The 22,492-nt window shown below is 40.4% G+C and overlaps 2 protein-coding genes across 2 annotated transcripts in view; one reads left to right on the forward strand and one right to left on the reverse strand.

Moving 5' to 3' along the window:
- Window positions 1–16,730, reverse strand: part of pcm (pacman) — a 36,700-nt gene extending 19,970 nt beyond the window's left edge. The window contains exons 1-6 of the mRNA XM_065236571.1: window positions 16,644–16,730; window positions 16,461–16,581; window positions 15,099–16,127; window positions 14,815–15,035; window positions 14,200–14,755; window positions 14,037–14,138 (exon numbers count right to left, since the gene is read on the reverse strand). Of these exons, the coding sequence (XP_065092643.1) occupies window positions 14,037–14,138; window positions 14,200–14,755; window positions 14,815–15,035; window positions 15,099–16,127; window positions 16,461–16,535 (1,983 nt within the window). The 5' untranslated portion in view covers window positions 16,536–16,581; window positions 16,644–16,730. The remainder of the gene's footprint in view (window positions 1–14,036; window positions 14,139–14,199; window positions 14,756–14,814; window positions 15,036–15,098; window positions 16,128–16,460; window positions 16,582–16,643) is intronic.
- An 868-nt stretch (window positions 16,731–17,598) lies between these two features.
- Window positions 17,599–21,432, forward strand: LOC135713480 (dynein regulatory complex protein 9). The gene is made up of 6 exons (XM_065236605.1): window positions 17,599–17,719; window positions 17,791–18,064; window positions 18,135–18,387; window positions 18,720–18,891; window positions 18,963–21,009; window positions 21,359–21,432. Exons 1-5 carry the CDS (start codon window positions 17,644–17,646, stop codon window positions 19,331–19,333), a joined length of 1,146 nt encoding a protein of 381 aa, XP_065092677.1. The 5' UTR covers window positions 17,599–17,643; the 3' UTR covers window positions 19,334–21,009; window positions 21,359–21,432.
- The last annotated feature ends 1,060 nt before the right edge of the window (window positions 21,433–22,492 follow it).

Genomic DNA, 22,492 nt, shown 5'->3' on the forward strand with positions numbered 1-22,492 from the left:
AATTCTCCCGCAAATCCAGATCATAACCAGATTCGTTCAAATTTGGTAGCGTTGTTAGGGACCACAATACACATCGGAAGAGCAGTGCATGGGAGAACAGGGGTTGTGCTCCACCATAAAAACTTGGGAAGCATGGTGGAGGACCATAGCATAACTCATCATTTTGTAGCCCGCTCGGCCTATTTTCAATATCTAGTGAATTGGTAAACCCTGAAATTTAGAATGTATGCTCAAAAAGAATGCCGTATTCTAGCTTAATTTTTATTTTTTTATCCTACAGATCTTAGTTTGGGTTTATATGGGCATGTGCTTCGAAACTTCTAAATTTAGAAAATCTACCAGAATATCAAAATCTTAGTGCAAACTAAAGAAGGAAAATGAAAAAAAAACATCTTTATGTTAATAAACTGTAACACAAATAATTTGAATTAAATTTAATTTAATTCGAATATGACTGAAAAGAAAAGTACTATTTTGTTGGTGAGCCCTGCCGGTTCCTCTGTTTACAGAACAAATCTAGATAAGCATTTCAAAAGGTCCTATCTGCATTGATCGATTCTCTTCATCGACTTTCTCTTTCGTCAATAACTCAGCTGCAAAACCTTTCCCTGTTGAAGTAATGAAATTGGGTTGTTAGCGGAATGCTTTAATAAAACAGCAAAAAAAGGTTATCTTCCATTTAATTCCACTTAAAACATGGTATCCATGACAGATACGTATTTCGACTACAATGTGCAGTCTTCATCAGTGTCATTCCCACTAAAGAACTTATCAAAATCTAACCCCCTTAAGTACTCATCCCCTAGGTATAAAAGTCAAGATCACAGGTATATAAATGAAACTACAATGTGTTGAATCGGAACCTACCTAACTAATTAAAACCAAAGATTTAAGTAAGCTAAAGGAGAAAAATCTATTCAACTCTCTAATAAGGAAAATCCCAAAGGCTTGGTAGCCATCATAATGAAGTAATGAAATTGGGTTGTTCAATCTGTGTGAAGTAGCCTATTTCACCAAGGATGTTCTATTAACAACCAAGAAATGATCGTACGAGGCTTATGGAAGTGTTATAAAGGCTTTTTTTTGTCTTTATTATAGAGACTTTCAGCCTTAGGCTGGTTCGCCTCTTTATGTTATATATGTGATATATTCCACTAAGGAAGATTATATACTATATAATAATAATATTATAAAACTTATACTGTCGGTCCCTTTTTTTGTATTAATTTTGCGTTATACATAATTGATGTCTTAAATCTAGAGTTAAAGGAATTGAACCGATTACTCGCGGTCGTCTCTAAGTTTCTTCACTGTTTGGTGCGTGCATTAGCTTTCATAGTTTTCGGGTGCATTTGCCGGATTAGCGCTGGCACTCGCCTCCCGGACGGTTATACGTGTGTGAGTGGTGGTTTTCTCGCTTTCCGAGAAGTTTTAGAATCGAGAAAGAAAACATGATTAATCATGTTTGCAAGCAACAGAAGATTTGTGACATCGCGAGAGATAATTTTTATTTTAGTTTATTTACGCGGTGATGATGTTGGTTCACTCGCAACTATTTTGAAAAAAAAAAATAAGTGTTTTCGAACGAAAGTGTACCAAAAGTGCTTCTGAACGTGTTTCGTAGTTGGGTGTGGTGAAATTCGTGCATTCCCGGTTGATTTTGGAAATCCGTATCACAAAATTGCCCACCGATTCCTTTTTTTTTGCCGTTCGACGACGACGGGTGTGCTTTCGCGAGAGTGACGTTTATTTGATCCGTTTCTTTGCACGGGTGTGTTTTTTTTTGTAACTAGCGTAAGTGTGCCTGCGATTTGCATTGAGTGTCGGAGATTGTAAGTAATCTGAAGGATGCCTGGCTGGATACGCCCAAGACTGGACGGGCAGTAGCTGGTGGCCGTGAACAGTTCCTGGGGAAAGCACTAGATGCGACTCTCCTCCCAGATGACCATGGCAATACAGGAAGTATTGGTATTGGAAGGTAATTGATATTAGATATTTTGCAAACAGTGACAGATAGCGGACATGAAGAACCAGTGGAGGTGCCAGGCAAAGGTGTTTATCCTAGACAAATAGTAAGCTACAAATTCGCTGTTGTCGTTGTCGTAGGCGCCGCCGTAGTCGCTGTCGTAATCGCCGTCGTAGTCGTAGGCAGTACCGTTAGTATATTTAAAATTAACCACCAACCGCTGAAAATATGAATTATCGCGTATTTCTGTTGTTCATTACATGCCAAGTAAAATTCGAGGGCGTAATTTCATTTGAATAGCTTGTTCAACTAGGTCTTAAACAATCATCACGTCGGTCATAGCTTGTTATGATTACCTGAACCATGCGTAAAGAGAAAATCGAAACATTTAACGTCGCGTGAAATGGATCTTAATAAAGGCCTCTTTCGTAGCTTTTAGTTTAAGGATTTCAAAAATCGTCGGTTGCAGTGGCTTGCTTACTGAGCAGAAAGACGCGGTCCCAGATCCTTTCATATTAAAAATGTATGGTTAGATCGCTTGTTTATCGTGTATTTTGTAAAACTTTTCGTTGTCGTCGGTGCCGGGTCTGAATAGTCATAAAAACTTGAGTAACACTACAATGTGATATGAGGGGCTCGATGGCCTTAGCACAACTGGTTTTGCTTACTGAGCAGAACATCATGAGTCTAATCTCAAGCTCATCCACATTCAAGATTCGTCAATCGTTTTATTTGTTAACATGACTACATGGTAATAACAGCAACTCGATGATTAAAAAGGAGCTCGTCTGTCTAGTGGCTAACGTTTTTGCTTACTGAGCAGAAGACCGTGGGTTCAATCCCAAGCTCCTTCGCGTTATACGATCGTTAGGGCATCAATTCAGCTTATCGTTTACCAAAACGAACCCTGCTTCAAATCCAACTCTATTACCCAATTATCCCAGTGATTCCTCGTGGAAGTGCAGAGGTGTTCTCGGCTTCCATCAAAGCGAGTGTCACGTCAACACATTCCTACCCCTTCCTTTCTTGACCTGTGTTCGGGCGCGGCCGGCGCTGGTATTGCCTAGTTTGAGATCACCAGTTTTTACACATTGAGGATGATTGCTAGTCCCAAGCATCGTTTATTGGTTCTCTGTGTAATTACAGCTGGTCTGGCAATAACAGAGTAGCAACCGTGGGCGGTCAATCATGCTCATGCTCATGCTAAACCTCAGTGCATTGCTGGTGGAGGTTTCCCACGGAAAGACCTTCCAGGAACCGGCCGAGTTTGAGCTCGAAGCGCGCTGTCCAAGATCAGATTGGAGAGGAAGTTATATTTCTCCAACGGTGGAAGCCCTTCTACCGACGACACGGCTTCCTCTATCGCGGTCTTGAACGTTGTCCAATCGATGTTACGGGATGTTACGAGGTCGTAGATTCCGACGGATTGAACTCACTGGCAATCGAAATTTTGATCGGCAAGTGATCACTACCGTGGGGATCCTGGATCACATTCCACGTGCAATCCAACGAACGTGCAATTCAACGATAATGAGTTAGAGCAAAGTGTGAGGTCTAATTTACCTCAATTTGAGAATGGACCAGCCAAACGTGTTACTTCTCCATTGTTAAGAATGGTCATATTGAAGTTGTCACAGAGGTCATAGTAGAACCATAGAGGTAACTCTAAGACTAGTAGGTCCCGAAGAAACGTGCTTAACTTTTTGGCTCAGCTCTGGTACTATCTTTGGTCCCAAGCTAATCGATTCACCCCTCGAAACATAGGAAAATCCACTAACCCCTCATTTTATCTGTCAATCTTTCATAGCAAATCAAAACAAACATTGTGTAGTACTAGAATTTTGACAAGAATGGGGTACGTTAATCGATTTGCTTGGGACCAATAGGCTAGTCAAGTAGTGAGCCAATTTAAAATCGTTAGTTGCCACCCGTTGGTAGAACGGTTGTCCCCCCAGCCTGTACCGTGAGAATTAAAATCTCCCATAATCAACCGTGGAGTCGGAAGAACTGAACAGATAGGGGAATTTACGTATTCTCGGCAACCTAAGCAGCGACCTTCTTTCTATAGCCTTTTTCTCTATGGAACGCACACATATGCAGTATTGGTTTGTTTACAATCTTTTGCTGCCAGCTGCTCTAACAATTTCAGTCGAAAGAATTGTCAAAAACTGTTTTGAAACGCTTTTACAAAGCTCCAATCTTCTCTAGTGAGAGCGAGTATTGTCGGCAACCAGTTTTTCTTCGGCAACCGTTCCATTTGAATTGCATGTAAATCTGCTGTTCTATTATCGGCAACTCGAAATCAGCTACAATTTGTAGTGCGTGTGTTTCATTTCAAGAAAACCCTGCTAGATTGCTTTTTCTCAGTGGTAAAAATATAGTCAAATTGAAGCTGAAAGCATAAAGAATCGTTTGCATGCATTCAGCGAAGTGTTTTCGTAAGAAAATCCAGTGAAAATTGTGTTTCAATTTGGGTTGCCGAAAATAGTCTGTCATGCCGAAGCCGTCATTTCCCCTATCTGAAAGTTGTTTTTGATTAATTGAAACTCGGGGAGGAATATACAGTACAGAAGCAATACATAGCCTAGCCTGACAGGCGACAACTTCAATACCTGGGAATTGTGGAAGATTCACTTTATAGAAGGAATGGCACTTTTTGATCCCCTTCTCCACGCGAATCCTCACGATCCAGTCGAATAATGTTAAAATCATTAAAAGGAAGATCAGTCCGCATCGTGCTCTCTTGCCGTGCGGATCTATTTGCTTTTTGCTTAAGGAAGTGTTACTACTACCTAAAGCTACAACAAATTTAAACAGCACTTTTCAGTGCTCAACCTGTAAAATTTTTTCTACCTTGTTCAACTCCTCTTATTCCTCTTCGATCCTTGTTTGGACCCTACCCGAGGTAATCCTTCTTGGATATCGATTTGGAAAATTCCTCTTCGATCCTTCAGATTCTTATAGTAATCTGCTTGGAAGTCGATTTGGATAAAAAATTTACTGCCGCCATGGCGCCTAAACGCAAAAGAAAGGGGCAAACTCTTGACCCCCCTTCTGAAGAAATTAATTTGAGTAATCAATTTGATTTGCTCACGGATGATGAGAATGATCCATCATCCAAGAAAAATTCTAGTAAACTTTCCCGGCTTAATGCCAAGAAGGAAAAGATTCCCCCTATTGTGATAACCACTACCGATTTCCATGCTCTTCGCATGGAACTTTTGAATTTCGTGAAAGTTAAGTTTTCACTACAAATTGGACGTCGGGGTGAATGCCGTGTATTGGCTGAAACCTTGGACGGATTTAAATGTCTTCTCAAGTATCTTACTGAGAAGAAGCACAAATTTTTTACTTACGACACCAAAACTGAACGTGTGTTCAAGGTTGTCATGAAAGGACTGCCCAGTGGTGAATCCCTGGATCAGATCAAAGATGAACTGGCAAAATTACTTGGAGTTGTGCCACTCCAAGTAATCAAAATGAAAATGAAATCCCGTCCTGGCGATTCGCGCAACGGGATTTCTAATGATTTTTATTTAGTTCACTTCAAGTCTAGTGAACTAAACAACCTTAAGGCCTTAGAAAAAGCTAGCCTTATGCTCCATGTCCGAGTGAAGTGGGAACACTTCAGGAAGACTGGAGGAAATTTCCAAAACCTCACTCAGTGCCGTAAGTGCCAGGGATGGGGTCACGGAACTAAAAATTGCTACATGCCAGCTAAATGCATGAATTGTGGTGATTCCTCTCACGCAAAGGACGACTGTCCTGTGAAGGAAGATCCTAAGAAATTTAAATGTTCAAATTGTGGTGAAAACCACAAATCCAATTTTTGGGAATGTAAGACTCGCAAAGCGATCCTACAATCTCGTTCTAACCGACAGGTAGGAAACGCTCCACGTTTCCGACCAGGTACAAATTCCTCTGCTGTTAACAACGGTCAGCGAGGAACAAATTCTACATTCGTACCCGTAGGTACAAATATCACCCCTGCTTCAAATGTTTCATCTGTACCTACTCCCCTCGCTGCTAACAATGTTCAGCGAGTTAATGGAGCTACCTATGCTGCTATTGCAGCGGGTAGAAATCAAAATACTAACCAACGTTCTAACGGAAATTTTGATAATTTTGACTTAGGAAGCATTACTGCCCCTAAAATGGAATTTTTACAGAATTCATTAATTGACATGATTTCTGATATGCTTAAATCTAACACCATGTTTGATGCTATTCAAACTGGAGTAAAATTTGCTAATAATATTGTCATGACTTTAAAATTCAGTAATGGATTTTAAAGCATTAAACATTTTAAATTGGAATGCTCGATCTCTTAAAGATAATGAAGACGAGCTATTTAATTTTTTGAGAGTTCATAACGTGCATATTGCCGTTATAACTGAAACGTTCCTTAAACCTGACCATAAGGTTAAGATGGACGCAAATTACTTGATTTATAGAAATGATCGTCTTGATGGACCCTGTGGTGGCGTTGCCATCATTATTCATAGACGAATCAAGCATAAAATTCTTTCTTCATTTGAAACCAAAGTTTTTGAAACTTTGGGAGTTTCTGTTGAAACAAAATTTGGACAACTTACGTTTATAGCTGCCTATTTGCCATTTCAATGCGTAGGCCAGCAAAAGAATTTTCTTAAGGGTGACCTCCAGAAACTTACCCGTCATAGGTCTAAATTCTTCATTATTGGTGATTTTAATGCAAAACACCGCTCATGGAATAATGCTCAAAGCAATTCCAATGGTAATATTCTGTTTGATGATTGTTCTGCAGGTTATTACACTATTCAATATCCAAACAGCCCAACATGCTTTTCTTCTGCAAGAAATCCCTCAACTATTGATTTGGTCTTAACTGATTCATGTCATCTTTGTAGCCAATTGGTTACCCATGCTGACTTCGGTTCTGATCACCTTCCAGTAACTTTTGAAATATCCCAAGAAATAATTTCTAATCCCAACAGCTTTACTTTCAATTACCATAGGGCTGATTGGGAGCAATATCGAACATTTATGGAATATAACTTCGATCCAAACATTCCTTTGCAAACCAAAGATGAAATTAATTATGCTCTTGAATCTCTGACTACTTCTATAGTTGAAGCAAGAGCTGCCTCAGTACCAAAATGCGAGGTTAAATTCGATTCAATTATAATAGACGATGATCTTCAGCTCTTGATCCGTCTTAAAAATGTCCGTAGGAGACAATTTCAAAGAACACGCGATCCTGCCATGAAAGTTATCTGGCGGGATTTGCAAAAACAAATTAAAAAGCGATTCTCTGCCCTGAGGAACAAAACTTTTGAAAATAATGTTTCTAAATTAGACCCGAGTTCCAAACCCTTTTGGAAACTCACAAAAATTTTGAAAAAACTTCAAAAGCCAATTCCAGCGCTTAAAGAAGGTGGTAAAATTTTGATCACAAATTTGGAAAAAGCTCAGAAACTTGCTAAGCAATTCGAGAGTTCCCATAATTTCAGTTTGGGTCTTACTAGTCCTATTGAGAATCAGGTTGCTCGGGATTTTCGGAATATTTTCTCTCGGGAAAATATTTTTGATGATTCCTGGGGGACTGATTTGGACGAAGTAAGGTCTATAACTAAAAAATTTCAAAATATGAAAGCTCCAGGTGATGATGGAATTTTCTATATCCTCATCAAAAAACTCCCAGAGAGTACCTTGTCTTTCCTGGTAAAATTATTTAACAGATGTTTCCATTTGGCATACTTTCCTGATAAATGGAAAAATGCAAAAGTTGGTCCAATTTTGAAGCCGGATAAAAATCCAGCTGAAGCTTCTAGCTACCGTCCAATAAGTTTGCTTTCTTCAATAAGTAAACTTTTTGAAAAGACAATTTTGAATAGAATGATGCTTCACATCAATACAAACTCAATTTTTGCAGATGAGCAGTTTGGATTTCGCCATGGGCATTCAACTACTCATCAACTCTTGAGAGTTACCAATTTAATTCGTTCAAACAAATCTGAAGGCCACTCAACTGGAGTTGCTCTTCTAGACATAGAAAAAGCATTCGACAGTGTTTGGCATGAAGGTTTGATTGCTAAATTGAAAAAGTTTAATTTTCCACTTTACATTATGAAATTAGTTCAAAATTATTTAACTGACAGAACTCTGCAGGTAAATTATCAAAATTCCAAATCTAATCGACTACCTGTTAGAGCAGGAGTTCCTCAGGGTAGCATTCTTGGGCCTATATTGTATAACATTTTCACTTCGGACCTCCCTGATTTGCCTCAGGGTTGCCACAAATCTTTGTTCGCTGATGACACAGGCATTTCCGCTAAAGGAAGAAGTCTTCGTGTTATTTGCAGCAGACTTCAGAAAAGTTTAGATATTTTCTCTTCTTATTTACAAAAATGGAAGATTTCTCCCAACTCTTCCAAAACTCAACTTATAATATTTCCACATAAGCCCAGGGCTTCCTTTTTGAAACCTAGTAGTAGTCACATAGTCACTATGAACGGAGTTCCAATTTCCTGGTCAAACCAAGTGAAATATCTTGGATTAATACTTGACCATAAATTAACTTTTAAAGATCACATTGAGGGCATTCAAGCCAAATGTAACAAATATATAAAATGTTTGTATCCTCTTATTAACAGGAAATCCAAACTTTGCCTGACGAATAAACTTCTAATATTTAAACAAGTTTTTAGACCGGCCATGCTTTACGCTGTGCCAATATGGTCTAGTTGTTGCACTACCAGGAAAAAAGCACTTCAAAGGATTCAGAACAAAATTCTGAAGATGATTTTGAAGTTGCCTCCCTGGTACAGTACTACCGAAGTACATAGAATTTCGAATGTTGAGACTTTAGCACAAATGTCCAACAAAATAATTAATAATTTCCGGCAAAAATCGTTACAATCCTCAATTGCAACGATTAATTCCCTTTATACTTAGATAAGATTTAGTTTTAGTTATTTAGTTTTAAGCTATCAATTGTTATACTGACATGCAGGTTTAAAAAACCTGTTTAAAATACTGAATTGCCAAGACAGGAACAATGTAAAAACACTTAGATATATATCATAACAATTAAGGCTGGTAAGTTACTGTAGTAACTGGAGCACCTAGGTTAAAAATGAAATGTAATTTATTTTGAATTTGGAACAAATAAAGAGTTAAAAAAAAAAAAAAAAAAAAAAAAAAAAAAATTAAAAGGAAGATCTAGGGGAAATGTCTCTAATGTTGGCCTATGGATCTAAGATAGGGGCCCATCGATAAAAATCTGCTATTTATCAATTTTATCTAGATGAACGGCTTATTGGGACGTTACTAATGGATATTTTTGGTTGCTATTGAAAATTTATTCGATTGCTGAATTTATGTATGGGCCCAAATTAGGGACCTCCCTTAGCTCAGTCGGTAAAGGCGCGGCTACAAAGCAAGACCATGCTGGAGGTGGCTGGGTTCAATTCCCGGTCCGGTCTAGGAATTTTTCGGGTTGGAAAATTTCTCGACTTCCCTGGGCATATAGAAGTATGATTGGACTTGCCACACAATTATACCAATGCAAAAATGGTACAGGCAGCGAAAGCTCTCAATTAATAACTGTGGAAGTGCATCTAGAACACTAAGTTGAGAGCACGCAATAAGCTAATATGCGATATGCAATAAGCTTGAAATGCGAAGAAGAAGAAGAAGAAGAAATTAGGGACACTTAGGCCGACATTACCTGCATTTCCCCTATATATCTGAAGAGAGCCAAGTTTCACAAAGAGCAAATGCATCACAATCATTATTGTGAACTAAAAACTTAAAAGAGTCTAATTTAGGAATAAGACTTCGGCAATTCCACTGTAGAACAGTGATCAAATCCCTCGTTATCCCTCCCCAAATCTCGTTTGGAAAATTATCCGTCGAAGGAAATGATTGCTGCAAGGAGGGGCCACTTCAACGTCAATTGCTACAAGAGAGTCATTGCCAAAAAAATGCTTTTCAGAGGATCAGAAATATCGAGATACTTGAGGTTATCGTCTACAAGTACAAATGTGATCAAGACAATTCTTCGCCTGATATGCCTTCAAGTTACAGCACGTCTTGCATTTCCAATGTTGCTTATTTTAATCCTGAACATCACGGTCTGCAGTCCACCGATGACGGCTTCCTTTATAACACCGATTCTGAACATAGCTGCCACGTTTCTGAAACTGTCAGCCCAGAACGCATTGCCTACCGCCCCATGGAAGCCCCTAAGCCTCTCAACGCAGTTGTGTGTACTGATTCCTGCCATCGTAGTCGTTCTGGCCCTGTGGTTGAGAACGGTGAAGGGGTCTTCCAACCTTCGATTTCAGGCAAGTATGCGTTTATTGAAACCAACCGGTTAGTACTTCTCTTGAGCAGTTATGGGTGAAGATTACGACGTCATACAACATGATAAGCATCGGCGTTATGTACCTTCCTCCTGACCGTAAATCTAATTTGAGCTGCGTTGAGAACCATATCAGTTCCATTGGTGCTGTATTGTCCCGATTACATCACAACGATCTAGCTCTGCTATTTGGCGACTATAACCAGTCTGGGCTTGTTTGGAATATTTCCGCGAATGATCATCCAACCATTGACATTCCTCGGTCGTACATGCCTGCTTCCTGCTGTGCTCTTTTGGATGGTTTTAGCCTGCATGGTTTAATGCAAATTAATTCTGTACCAAACAGAAACGCTCGGCTGCTTGATCTTGTGTTGGTAAACGAAGCCGCCGCACTAGAATGCAGTGTCGCTGAGGCATCCGAGCCTCTGATACATCAAGACGCCGATCATCCAGCGTTGGAAGCATTCATCAATCGATCAGTTCCTGTTCTCTATGAAAACATCGTTGATGTATAAAGCCTGGACTTTCGTAGAACTGACTACGACGCATCACTCACTGGCCCAGGTAGATTGGCAGTCGCTTGACTTGTGTTCGTCCATTGATGAAGCCGTTAACTATTTCGACGAAGTTGTTAGCCGATTAATAAAGGATTGTGTGCCTCTGAGGAGACCTGCTCCAAAACCTGTATGGTCCAATGCTCGATTACAACACTTGAAGCGTGTGAGATCGAAGGCTCTTCGAAAATAGAGCCAGTCCCGTAATCCATTCACCAAGCGATTATTTTCGTTAGCAAGTAATTGCTACCGAATGTACAACCGTTTTCTATACAAGAAGTACTCAAGACGTATGCAGACCAATCTGTGGCGTAATCCTAAGCTATTTTGGACGTTTGTGAAGACAAAAAGGAAAGAGGATGGGCTACCGATTGAGATTCATCTAAGCGATAAAAGTGCCAACACTTCTTTAGAGAAATGTAACCTCCTGGCTGAGCATTTCAAGAGTGTTTTTAACGATTCAACGGCATCGTTAAGCCATGTTGCTGAAGGGATCAGAGATACTCCCAGTGACGCGTTCAGCTTTGATATTTTCACGGGCATATTGGACCTCGTCACCTCTGCCATCCAGAAGTTGAAATTCTCGAACGCTGTTGGGCCTGACGGCATTCCATCGTCCATACTCAAAAGATGCTCAACAGAGTTTTCCTCTCCGCTTTCAAAGCTGTTCAATATTTCGTTACAACAAGGTGTATTTCCCTCTCGTTGGAAATCTTCGTTCATGTTCCCGATTTTCAAGAAAGGAGACAAACAAAATGTGGAGAGTTACCGAGGAATTACTTCACTTTGTGCCTGCTCGAAAGTATTCGAGATAATCATCAACGACGCTTTATTTGCCAGCTGTAGAAACTACATTTCTCCTGACCAACATGGTTTCCACCCCAAACGTTCGGTCTCAACAAACCTCGCTCCTTTCATTTCCCTATGCCTACGGAATATGGAGGCAGGGGCACAGGTGGACGTCGTATACACGGATCTCAAGGCTGCTTTCGACCGGGTTGATCATGCCATTGTAATTGCCAAACTCGAGAAAATCTTGGTGTTCCTCATGGATTCACTCGTTGGTTTGAATCGTATCTTACCAATCGAGAGCTTGGTGTGAAAATCGGGTCTGATCAATCGGAATATTTTTCAAAAAACTCAGGCGTTCCTCAAGGCAGCAATTTGGGACCGCTGCTATTCTCCATATTCATTAACGAAATCGGTTTGATACTTCCAACTGGCTGCCGGTCATTCTATGCAGACGATGTCAAGATGTACGTGGTTGTGCGATGCTTCACTGACTGCCACTGACTACAGCACCTGATCTATAGTTTCGAAGAGTGGTGCTCTAGGAATTTTCTCACGTTGAGTGTTCAAAAATGCAATATCATCACTTTCCATCGCAAGCTAAAACCTATTGCATTCAATTATACGATCGATAACCAACCTCTGCAGCGTGTGGAAAACGTACGTGATCTAGGAATTACACTTGATTCTGCTTTGACATTTAAGCTACATTACACGGATATCATAGCCAAAGCTAACAGGCAACTCGGATTCATCTTTAAGATCTCTGATTAGTTTCGGGATCCTACCTGCCTGACAGCTCTATATTGTTCTCTAGTGCGATCGATCTTGGAATTTGGTGTATTAGTATGGTGTCCGTATGAAACAGTTTGGATAGAGAGGATCGAGGTCTGTTCAGAGGAAATTCGTTCGTTACGCTCTTCGCCACCTTCCTTGGTACGATCCTACGAACCTTCCACCCTACGAAGATCGTTGCCAACTACTGGGTATTGAAACTCTTGAACGTAGGCGGAAGATTAACCAGGCAGTTTTTGCAGCAAAAGTGCTGATAAGCGAAATCGGCTCTCCCGGGATTTTGGCTGAACTCGAAATCTATGCACATGATCCAATCTTCATTTAGACAACAAAAGTCCGATGAAGGGAATAATAAATAAATAAATAAATAAATACACAATGTTATCAAATGAGAACAACCAAGATGAAGAAGGGGCTTCTGTTCTTAAAAATGCACCATCAGGGGTTTCTGATGTCCCCGGGAGAGATGGAAAATTCTGGTTATACTCAGTGGAAATGGTAGTTAATCACCCATATTTCATAATATTGGATAAACTCAACAACTTTTTTCTGGAAAAGTTTGAAAAAACAGCAAAACAGGTTGTCCCATTACATAAGAAGCAATGGTGCGATGCAAACTAAAACGTGTTATTCTCGGCTTGCTGATTTGTGCTATGGGACGGATTTGCCATGAGCGGCAGTATAATCCTTCACTTTAGTATGTATAGTCAACCCCCATGTTCAGCGGAAGGGATTTCCTTCTCTGAATATTTTAATAAAAACAATAAATAATAAATGGTACTCCGGTGAATGGTTCATTCTGGAAAACGTATCATTCCGGGAAATGTGACTTACGGTAATGGCATTCCGATAACTGTAATTCTACCACTTGTCTTAATGATTAAAACAATAAAGCTATACTAATATAACTCGATCTCCACTAACTCGATATCGACTTATACAACCATAGTAAAAAATAATTTCATGGTTACTGTGATAGCGATTTTGTATGGGATTGTTATTCTATACCTCGATGGTCCTTTTAATATCGAGATATATAGAGTTCACTGTAGAGATAAAATTTACTCTTATTGTCGTGCAATACTAAAATAACTTTTTTTTTACGTCTGTATGGTGGAATACCATATCATTTCAATGCGGCTCTCTTGACGGACTCTTCGTTTGCCATTTAACTGTCGTGTCAAGAATGTGGATAAACATTGCCCAGACCAGCTTCTTCATTCCGTTATTTAACGTCGGTCTCTGTTCCGCAATCTAGTGCCAATCACCGACGGACATCGATTGCCATCCATTGACGGCAACCGAATGTGCAGGAAGGCAGCTTCCACACCTGTGTAGGATATCGCACCCATTCACAACATACATGGGCCGGGCCCAACGGCTTTACTTCCCTTCCGAAGGAAGACGTGACCAGAGATTTATGCCTCAGAAAAATCCCACCGACCTCGGCTGGGATTGAACCCAGACCCATTGGGGTGTTAGAAAGCAGTCACGCTTACCACTACACCACCGGTGCCGGCTGCCCAGACCAGCAGTGTTTAGATTTTTTGTTATTATTATCTGTATGTCCCCTGCTACTACTTACGTGGAACTGCAGATGTTTCATAGTCGGAAAGCCTTTCACGTATCCATCCAAGATCGCACCTTTCGATGGTCCGAGTACAAGCTTATTACTTGCAACGCGCAGCTACAAAATAAGAATTCTGTTCGTAAATATTAACAATATAAAGCACTCGCATCTGCCGTACCTCGTCGAGGAAAATTGCCGTCACTTTCACTGTCAATTGTTTGATCTCATCGAACCCGTAGTTGGCTGGCAAAAGTTCCATACCTTTGGAATCGTACTGTACCATCATCATCGGGCCGTGCACATTCCGTTGCTTTTCCTCATCCGTCAGGAATGCATCACACGGTTCCATAGCTTTGAGAAGCCGTTTTTCGTCGATGAATGGAATCAAAACAACCGCTTCCCACGATTGCTGCTTCCCGTTGAGATCCGTTTCGAATTTTTCCGGGTAGTAGTCCACCACGGGGCTGTCCGGATCCATCATCAGCTTGTGGTATGCACTGGGTAGATGGTTCTTGCTAGCTGTTGGTAGGACACTTAGCAGTTGCTGAAATGGCAGGAATGGTTTTCCTAGATCGAAATCAATTTTCAAGTTGCTAAAGTTGCGCAAATCGCTGATGAACGGTGCGTAGTGATGGGGATAGTACCAAGCCCATGACGGCACACCGCGGTAGTAGTAGAGAAGGGTCCACTGGAGGGCTCGGATGTAGCATTCCGTTTGTTCGGCGCGGATTTCCCTAAGATGAAAGAAAATTTGAGCTATTGCTTGCCTTTCCAATAAAGAGTGCATTCTTACTCGTTAAAATCTAGGTAGCCCATTTTGGTGATGTAATAGTTTCTTTTGAACGCTGTGAATTCTTTTTCGAAGAATCCCGAATCATTAACGATGTCACCTGGAGGTTCCAATTCTTCGTCATCCATGAACATATCTTCCGAAGCTTTGATAAGCGCCGAGAGATCACAGTCCACATCGGATGCTGCTTTAATTTCGTCTATAGTTACATCAAATGCCTCCGTCTAAAACATATGTTTAACAAGTTCAAGTGTTGGTCGAATTCAGCGCAGGTCCATTATACTTACATCATTGGGTCCTCGTCGGGACTTGTAATATATCAAGTCAGTGTAGTTTTCGAGGAACACATCCCTATCCAATCGTGCCAGCCGGTTCATAAGCGCCTCCAATCTGGGCATATTCAATATTCCTCCTTCGTTTATGTATCCATCGAGCGACGGAAGGATGTCCATGTAGGCTTGGAGTAGAGTCGGCAGTGCATTCTCGTTGATGTGCAAATGCGGAAGATGCGGAATGAAATCATTGCCCACCATGTAGCCCATCAGGACCCAATCGTCTATCAGTTTGTAGATGTTGAACTCAAATTTCAACTTTTCTCGCACCGGGGCAAATTCCAACTCCAAATATTCTCTCATCAATGTCAGGTGTAGCAAGTAGAACCGAGTCTCCTCAACGATACTCGATTTCTTATCATTTTTACCAAACTTTACCTCTTCTCTTAGCAGAGAGAAGTGCCTTTCGTGGGTACATAGACCCAGCATTATCAAATCAGCATCCAAACCGTACAAACAGTGACGCGTATTAGAATCGAAACCCGGTGAAGCTTTGGCATACCTAATGTATTCCATAATTTTATGTTCTCCCTCTCCGGGAGTCTCATGTCCACTCAGAATCACTTTACAGTGTTTCCACAAGGGATTTGTGCTAACCTTAACCTTGATGAAGTGCTCCAATGCTTTCTGGAGCCGAACCATAAAGCTTGTGCCGGGCGTAATACAATTGCTATCGAATCTAGCCTCCGTTGGCAAAACTTCTCCCTTCTTTTCGGCTTGCTCGATCTGCTCCTGGGCTTCGCGAGCCGATCGAAACCGACGACCTCGCTGTTGGTTCATCTTGGCCCGTGGGGCCACCCCATCAACAGCTATAAAAAATAGCTTCTGTGGACGGATCATCCGAAACAGAAATTCCAAATAATGGAATATGTCGCTGAAGATTTTCTCTTCCGAAATTCGAAAGAACACATCTGAGTCATTGGGATGTGAACAGTTGTGAATGATGCCGTTCATGTCCAGATAGAGATTGTCGAACTCAGGAACCTAAAATGAATCACACAAACAAGATGTGAATCACAAACGTGAATCTGTTTACATCCGCAAGATATATCGCGACATTGCACTCCATTTTTTTTTTTTTTTTTTTTGTGGCGAGTCGCGCGTCTTTACCATCAGCGAATATCGGATAAAAATAAAACATGAACAGAATTCATGCCCTTCAAAGGTTATCATTTGGCGGAATGGAAATCCTTCCTCATTTGGTGTATCGCACTTGTCGCTATCGATTAACATTGCGGACGTCGATTCGAAAGGTGGATAATTACACAACCAGCGTTTTCTCCGGATGGATTAGCCTATTTTACGAATAATACATACCTGATTTTCGCGAATCAGCTCGCTCAGACACGGATAGCGCTCGCTAATGTAGCGGAAGAATTTCGGAACTCCCATGGTGCGTGGAACCGTGTGGATCTATCGAACGGTGAATAAAACAGCACTGCAACGGTTGGAAATTGAAATATAGGTCAACTATTGAAATAAAATGCACTATTTGCTTACAATTTTCACCAACAAATGCACCAGCTTGTTGCCTCGAACAGTCGAACTGGTGATGTGACGTTGAAAGGAGATAAAACAAAACGTCAAAATTGGCGCTGACGACTGTCTCTGAACCCGGGAGACTCTCTTTACTCCAACGGTACTTCTCATTTACGTGCGTGTATGAAACAAAAGCAAAAAATCTTCCCTCCTTCACTTTCTCACGTCACCACAAACAAAATCAACACACTCGTCAACGTCCGGGAGAAAACCTCCACGCGTGGTTGCCAAACCTTTTCAGTTTACTCTCGTGTATACACTGTCACAAAACGAATCTTCAAAATAAGAGTGGTGAATATGACTCGACCACTCGACTGATTAAAAGAAACGCCCTTTTAAAAGCGAAACCTTTTTGTTTACGAAGGAAACTAAAATCAAAACCAAGATTTTTCTCTCACGCCGGTTATTTTAAAATAGAAGTTTGTTCAAATAAAGCCAGCCAAATGGCCCATATATGTTTTAAAGTATCCAGGAACGGAAACGTTACCGAACTGCAGGAAAAGGTGGAAGGAAATAGCGTCGGCGATTTGTTAAAATCACTCAAGGGCATCAAAGAATCATCCAACGATACCCTGACGAAGCTGGTGCAGGAGGAAAACGCGAAGAACGTTAGGAAAGCAGACGAAAAAAGTTTGATTTGGTCGAAATTTATATCGGGATCAGGAAATGATAGCTTTCTTCCGTTTTAGAAAACGCCGCGGATGATGCGGAAGAGGAGCCCGAGAAGGATGAACCCCGAAAAAAGACGAAAAGCTAATTTTACAAACAAATCTCGTACGGAGTTTGCACTTGTAGAGTTTATGTGTCAATAAATAGAACAAACTGTTGATTTTGTAATGCTCTTAGTACTACTTAATTAGAAAATACGACGGGACATGCGCATCCATTCTGTTGGGAGTCCTTAGAAACGAACTATTTACCATCCAAATAAAATATCTGTCACAAAATTTCATGTTAAAAAATGTCCAAGGGATTGGAAGTGGGCACCAAATCCTCCGAGTCTTCGGAAAGCGATGAAAGCAACGAATATACTATCGGTATGCACACCAGAAGCCTGTCCTGAACCTAGAAGATAAGTAACTATTAACCGCTCGGAGCATTGTTTCAGCATCTACTAATGACTCATTCAGCCTGGCGAACACCAAACCAAAATCCAAGTTCAACGAGATCGAAAGTGCCATGATAAATTCCGTTCTGGAGGAGACCATCTTCAAACTGATCATCGTCAACATGGAAGAAGACCACGGAAGCACCCCCATCGCCAAGAAGCCCCCGATGCACGTGCGGTTCGATCCGTCCTACAAGAGCAGGATGCCCAACGAAAATCAAGCGATCGACGTAGCGATGGGAATGATGATTCTGGTCAAGTTGAAAAATGACATGTGAATGCTTGCCTAGTGAAATTCCAATTCAGCGTAATTGAACAAATTTGCTGTTCGAACCTCTTTCTAGATCAAATTTAAGGAAGCTACTTTCCGATACACACGTTGAAATGGCAGAATATGGTTCCTTTGAGACGCTACATACCTTTATGGACAACGACATTCAAAGTGAGAAAGAGGAACATCAGCTCATTCGGGATAGTATTTTGAATGAGAAGAGGCTAAAGGCCCTGCAATCGCAGCTCGATGGCGAGACGAGGGAGAGGAAATCTATGCTGAAGCAACTGAACGATGAAATATTTGATTTGGAAACGAGGGCTCAGGTTAGTCGTTAGTAGAACCACATACATTGCATTGAAGACCTCCGAACATATATTTTCAATATTGCCAATTTAGATAAAACAAATAGGCTTTAACTGACTGAAATGACTTTAATAGACTGAAACGACAATATCACCAAATGAAAAGTTAAACTCGAACATAATTTGGACATTAGAGTGACTATCATGTACCTATGTTCCATATAAATTTGTCTAGTTGTAATCTTCGCCAAAACGTGTACATGCGGAAAATACTTCAAACTTAATTAGATCAATATTGTTTGAAGACATATCTCTAAATTAAAAATACATTTTCCCCGCGTTGATTTTTTCAGGACACTCAAGTGGAAAACGAAGTCAAGTCTAGACTGGTACAGAAATGGGAAAACACTCGTCACGAACAGGCTAGAATAGTCATCGAAGGAAAGGAGAACGGTTTGATCAAGACATCCAAGGATACCAGAGATAACATCGAGAGAGAACTGCGACTTAGAAGTGAAATTGATGGCTAGTATTTTTTTTTTTCTACAAACGAACGCATTGAACAGTCTCACACAACATATAAATTACAATTGCAGTCTACATCAACTATTGCATCGACCAAATAAACGATAAAATTTCCTTTTGGACGGACAAGTATCAGCGCGAAATCAAGGCGTTTGACCAGGATATCACCCGTCACAAGGAGCACATTGCCGAGCTGAAGGTCAAGTACGAGGAAATGGTTATCCTGTACAAACATCGCGAGAAGGAGATCAAGATATGCGCCGAGTCCCGCAAGGAACGGGAGAAGCAAAAGGCTTTTGCCAACAAACAGCACCGGTCGGCAATTATGATTCAGGCCTGGTGGCGTGGCACCATGGTACGCAAGGGTTTGGGCCCGTTCAAGAAAAAGAAGAAATCGAAACCTCCGAAAGCGTCGAAGAAGGGTGTAAAGAAGGGCAAATAGATTCGATATGACTGTGTGCGGTAAGGCAGGATTTCTTTTTCATTCTACGATTTAAGGGTGTGTGACAGCAGGGGAGTGTGGATTTTCTATTGTTTTATTAAAAAAGTGTGTACTCAGCGCTAACACAGTTCAATACATTTTTTTTTTTTATAGAATAAAAGTGTTCAGATCTCTACGACGACAAGCGAGACAATGCTGATTCTGCGCCGCTTGTTTGTCCGATTTCGAATGCAATACGCGCGATCAATATACAATATATAGCTTTGATTACCCTTCAAATCAATGTAAAATTCTACTCTTTCGTTTCAAATATAAATAATTTCTTTGTTCTCCGCGCGCGCGCAGTTCTCGCAATATATAGTTATAGAAAATAATTTAATAAATATCTTGTCTACCAATGTTGTGTATGATTCGCCTTTTTCATGTCTTCAAAAAAGAGAAATCGTAAACCAAACTTGCATCAATCAAGTGGAGATTTGATTTGCGTCCAATTGACTGCTAGGGTGAACCGTAAAAGCGCTTCCAGTAGTTTGGAAGTCATTTCTCAGTGTAGGTGTGCTTTTCTGATTACATTTGTTGTAATTAGGCCATGTGTTCAATCATGGTATACCAAGGAGTAACGATTTCTATCATCGATACGATTTATAACACCATAGATTGAACCAGTAGCGAGTATCCTAATTCAAAATATAATATGTTTGGGTAAACTTGGTTCACCCTAGTGATCCTAGGGGCGCATTTTATTAGTTTTGTAATTATGACAGTACCATCGAAAACAACATATCAATAAAACTGGCCACTATTACGCTTTCGTATGTAAACGCTAAAATACTGACACATTTACATTCCGCTGACTAGTGCTCAAAACTGCGATTAATTAACTGAATATTGACTAAATTGAATTGATTCACTTTAATCGGTCTGGAGAGAGCGAAAACTGGAACATGGAACACAGGTTCTATTTGTTGGTAATGATGTGTAAATTGCAGTTTTTGGCACCAGTGCACACCAGTATAAGCCCTGAAGGCAGTTCATATCGAAAATGTCATCCTCAACAAAGAGGGTTGAATACTAGTTTTGCTCATATTTGTGGTTCGATATTTGCACAAGTGCAGCGCTTCTGTATTTGACCATTGCATTCTTACAGAGCTGCCAGTCTGCTTGCTATGTTGTCTTCGATAATATGCAGTTTTCGATTTAATTTTTGCTTACAGAATGGCGTTACATCTTTGTTTTAACCATGCGTCAACCAACGGAAACAACTATAAGTAGTTTTGAAATTGTATAGGTAAATCACAATGTCGTTCATTAACAGTGTTGTAGTGTCATTGGAATTATCGAGTTCATAAGATTGAGCCACATATTTGACTGCGTTTGCATGGATCTGATCTATGGATATATATATATATTTGGTTATGTTTTGTAACAGTCAGATATTGTAGCGATATTCTATTAGAGTTTAAGGGGAAAGGTAGACCAAATTAGAATTAGAGGAAGTCGCTGCAGTATGTATACGGTTAGAGCGAGACTATTTTAGGTTCTGTGGTTTGTTCTTTTATATTGTCTTTAAGAATAGCGTTTTGTTTGTGTTCAGATGTTTCGAAAAATATTTTGCCAAAAACCACAGAGCTTTTACGATGCTTTGTGTACGGGATACAACTGTCGCCATTTATCCAGTGCGGAAACTGTAGTAACGTGCATAACGATTTCGATCAAGTGATCTTTCCTCTTTCGATTGGTGTTTTAGCAGGAGTGAAAAATTGTGAAAAGAAGCGAATCTAAATAGTTACAGAAAAGGAGGAGAGAGGATGAAAAAGATAATGTAGGTGCGTTAAGCTCTAGTTCCGAATCTGAGTTCTATGGTTTTGCAGCTGACTCGTTCATTTTTCGGGACGAAGCAGTCTTCGAAGGGTTGAGACCGGAAGTACAAGAACCACTTCGAAGATCAGGGCGAAGATTGAAGAAGAAACGCAAAGAAGATTTTTTCTATTTTGACCAGAAAATTTTCTTGTTGATAGTTGATAGCTATACCAAATGGTAGGTCCTTTTTAAAATTATGAGTATGCAGAACCTAATATAAGCTTCTACTGCTCCAGAAAGCATTTTTGCAACCTGACTCTAGCGAGAAGTTTGTACATTTTGGAAATGCACCTTTACTATTTTGGCGCAACTCTATCTTGCACGGTCGCAAAAAAAAAAAAACAATCTAGTAAACAAAACCACGTTTTTTTCGAAAATCTACGCCATTTGCGAGAAAATGCGTAGAAAATCACGTTATTTCGAACACAAAAATGGTAGTTTTTTTGGAATAATGGACATACCGAAATCAGCGAATCCAAACACATAAACCAACCAACGACACAGATAGTGGCGTCGCGTCCACATGTGCAACCTGTGCACGACACAGGTGTAAACAATTTAAAAAATGCGTTTAGATTTTAATAGATTTTATGGTCACATTATAGCTGTACTTCTTGACTCCAGACCACAAGTGACCATGAGTACACTATTTTACAGTGTGGTTCAATTAAATATCTTCGACCTTGGTTTGCTTCAAAAAGGGTTAAATTCAGTTGGGATGGTCTGCCTAATCCCTAATGCATTGATTTCTAAGCATGTCGATATCACTACCATGACAAAACTCGTTAAATAGTGAACATAAAAACGAGCTCTTTTGGGTAGCGGGTGGCAAGTTTGTGAATGGCCAAATGCCTGATGTAAGCCAAGCAGACCTTCTATCACCTCTTGAAACATACCACAAATTTTCCACAATACATGGCGGTTTGCACCACTGGTTGTAATTGAAGCTTTCAGCAGTCACGCGTCAAACGGGAGCAACACGGAAACAGCAGTCTGGTACGCTTTGGACGTTATCATACTTGCAGACCGGTTTGAATGTGTGAAGAACATTTGTGATGTATGGGTGTCCAAAGTGTGCATTTCTCGCTGTGCACTTGGATATCTGATAGCAGACAAAGAGAGTAATGGAGAAAGAGAGCGCAAAAGCCCGCTCTCACTCTCTTGTCAGTTGTGAATCTCTCAATTACCGATAGTTGCGCCAGTGCTTCCCCTGGTTCATTCTGATGTTGTTCTGATGAATAAAAAGTTAATAAATTCAAGTTCGCTACCCAGAGAACTATGAATTTTCTCTAGATTTTG

Source organism: Ochlerotatus camptorhynchus, unplaced genomic scaffold (genome assembly GCF_037179485.1).
Source record: "Ochlerotatus camptorhynchus isolate MF236.1 unplaced genomic scaffold, CSIRO-AGI_Acam_v1.1 ptg000556l, whole genome shotgun sequence".
Classification (NCBI taxonomy): domain Eukaryota; kingdom Metazoa; phylum Arthropoda; class Insecta; order Diptera; family Culicidae; genus Ochlerotatus; species Ochlerotatus camptorhynchus.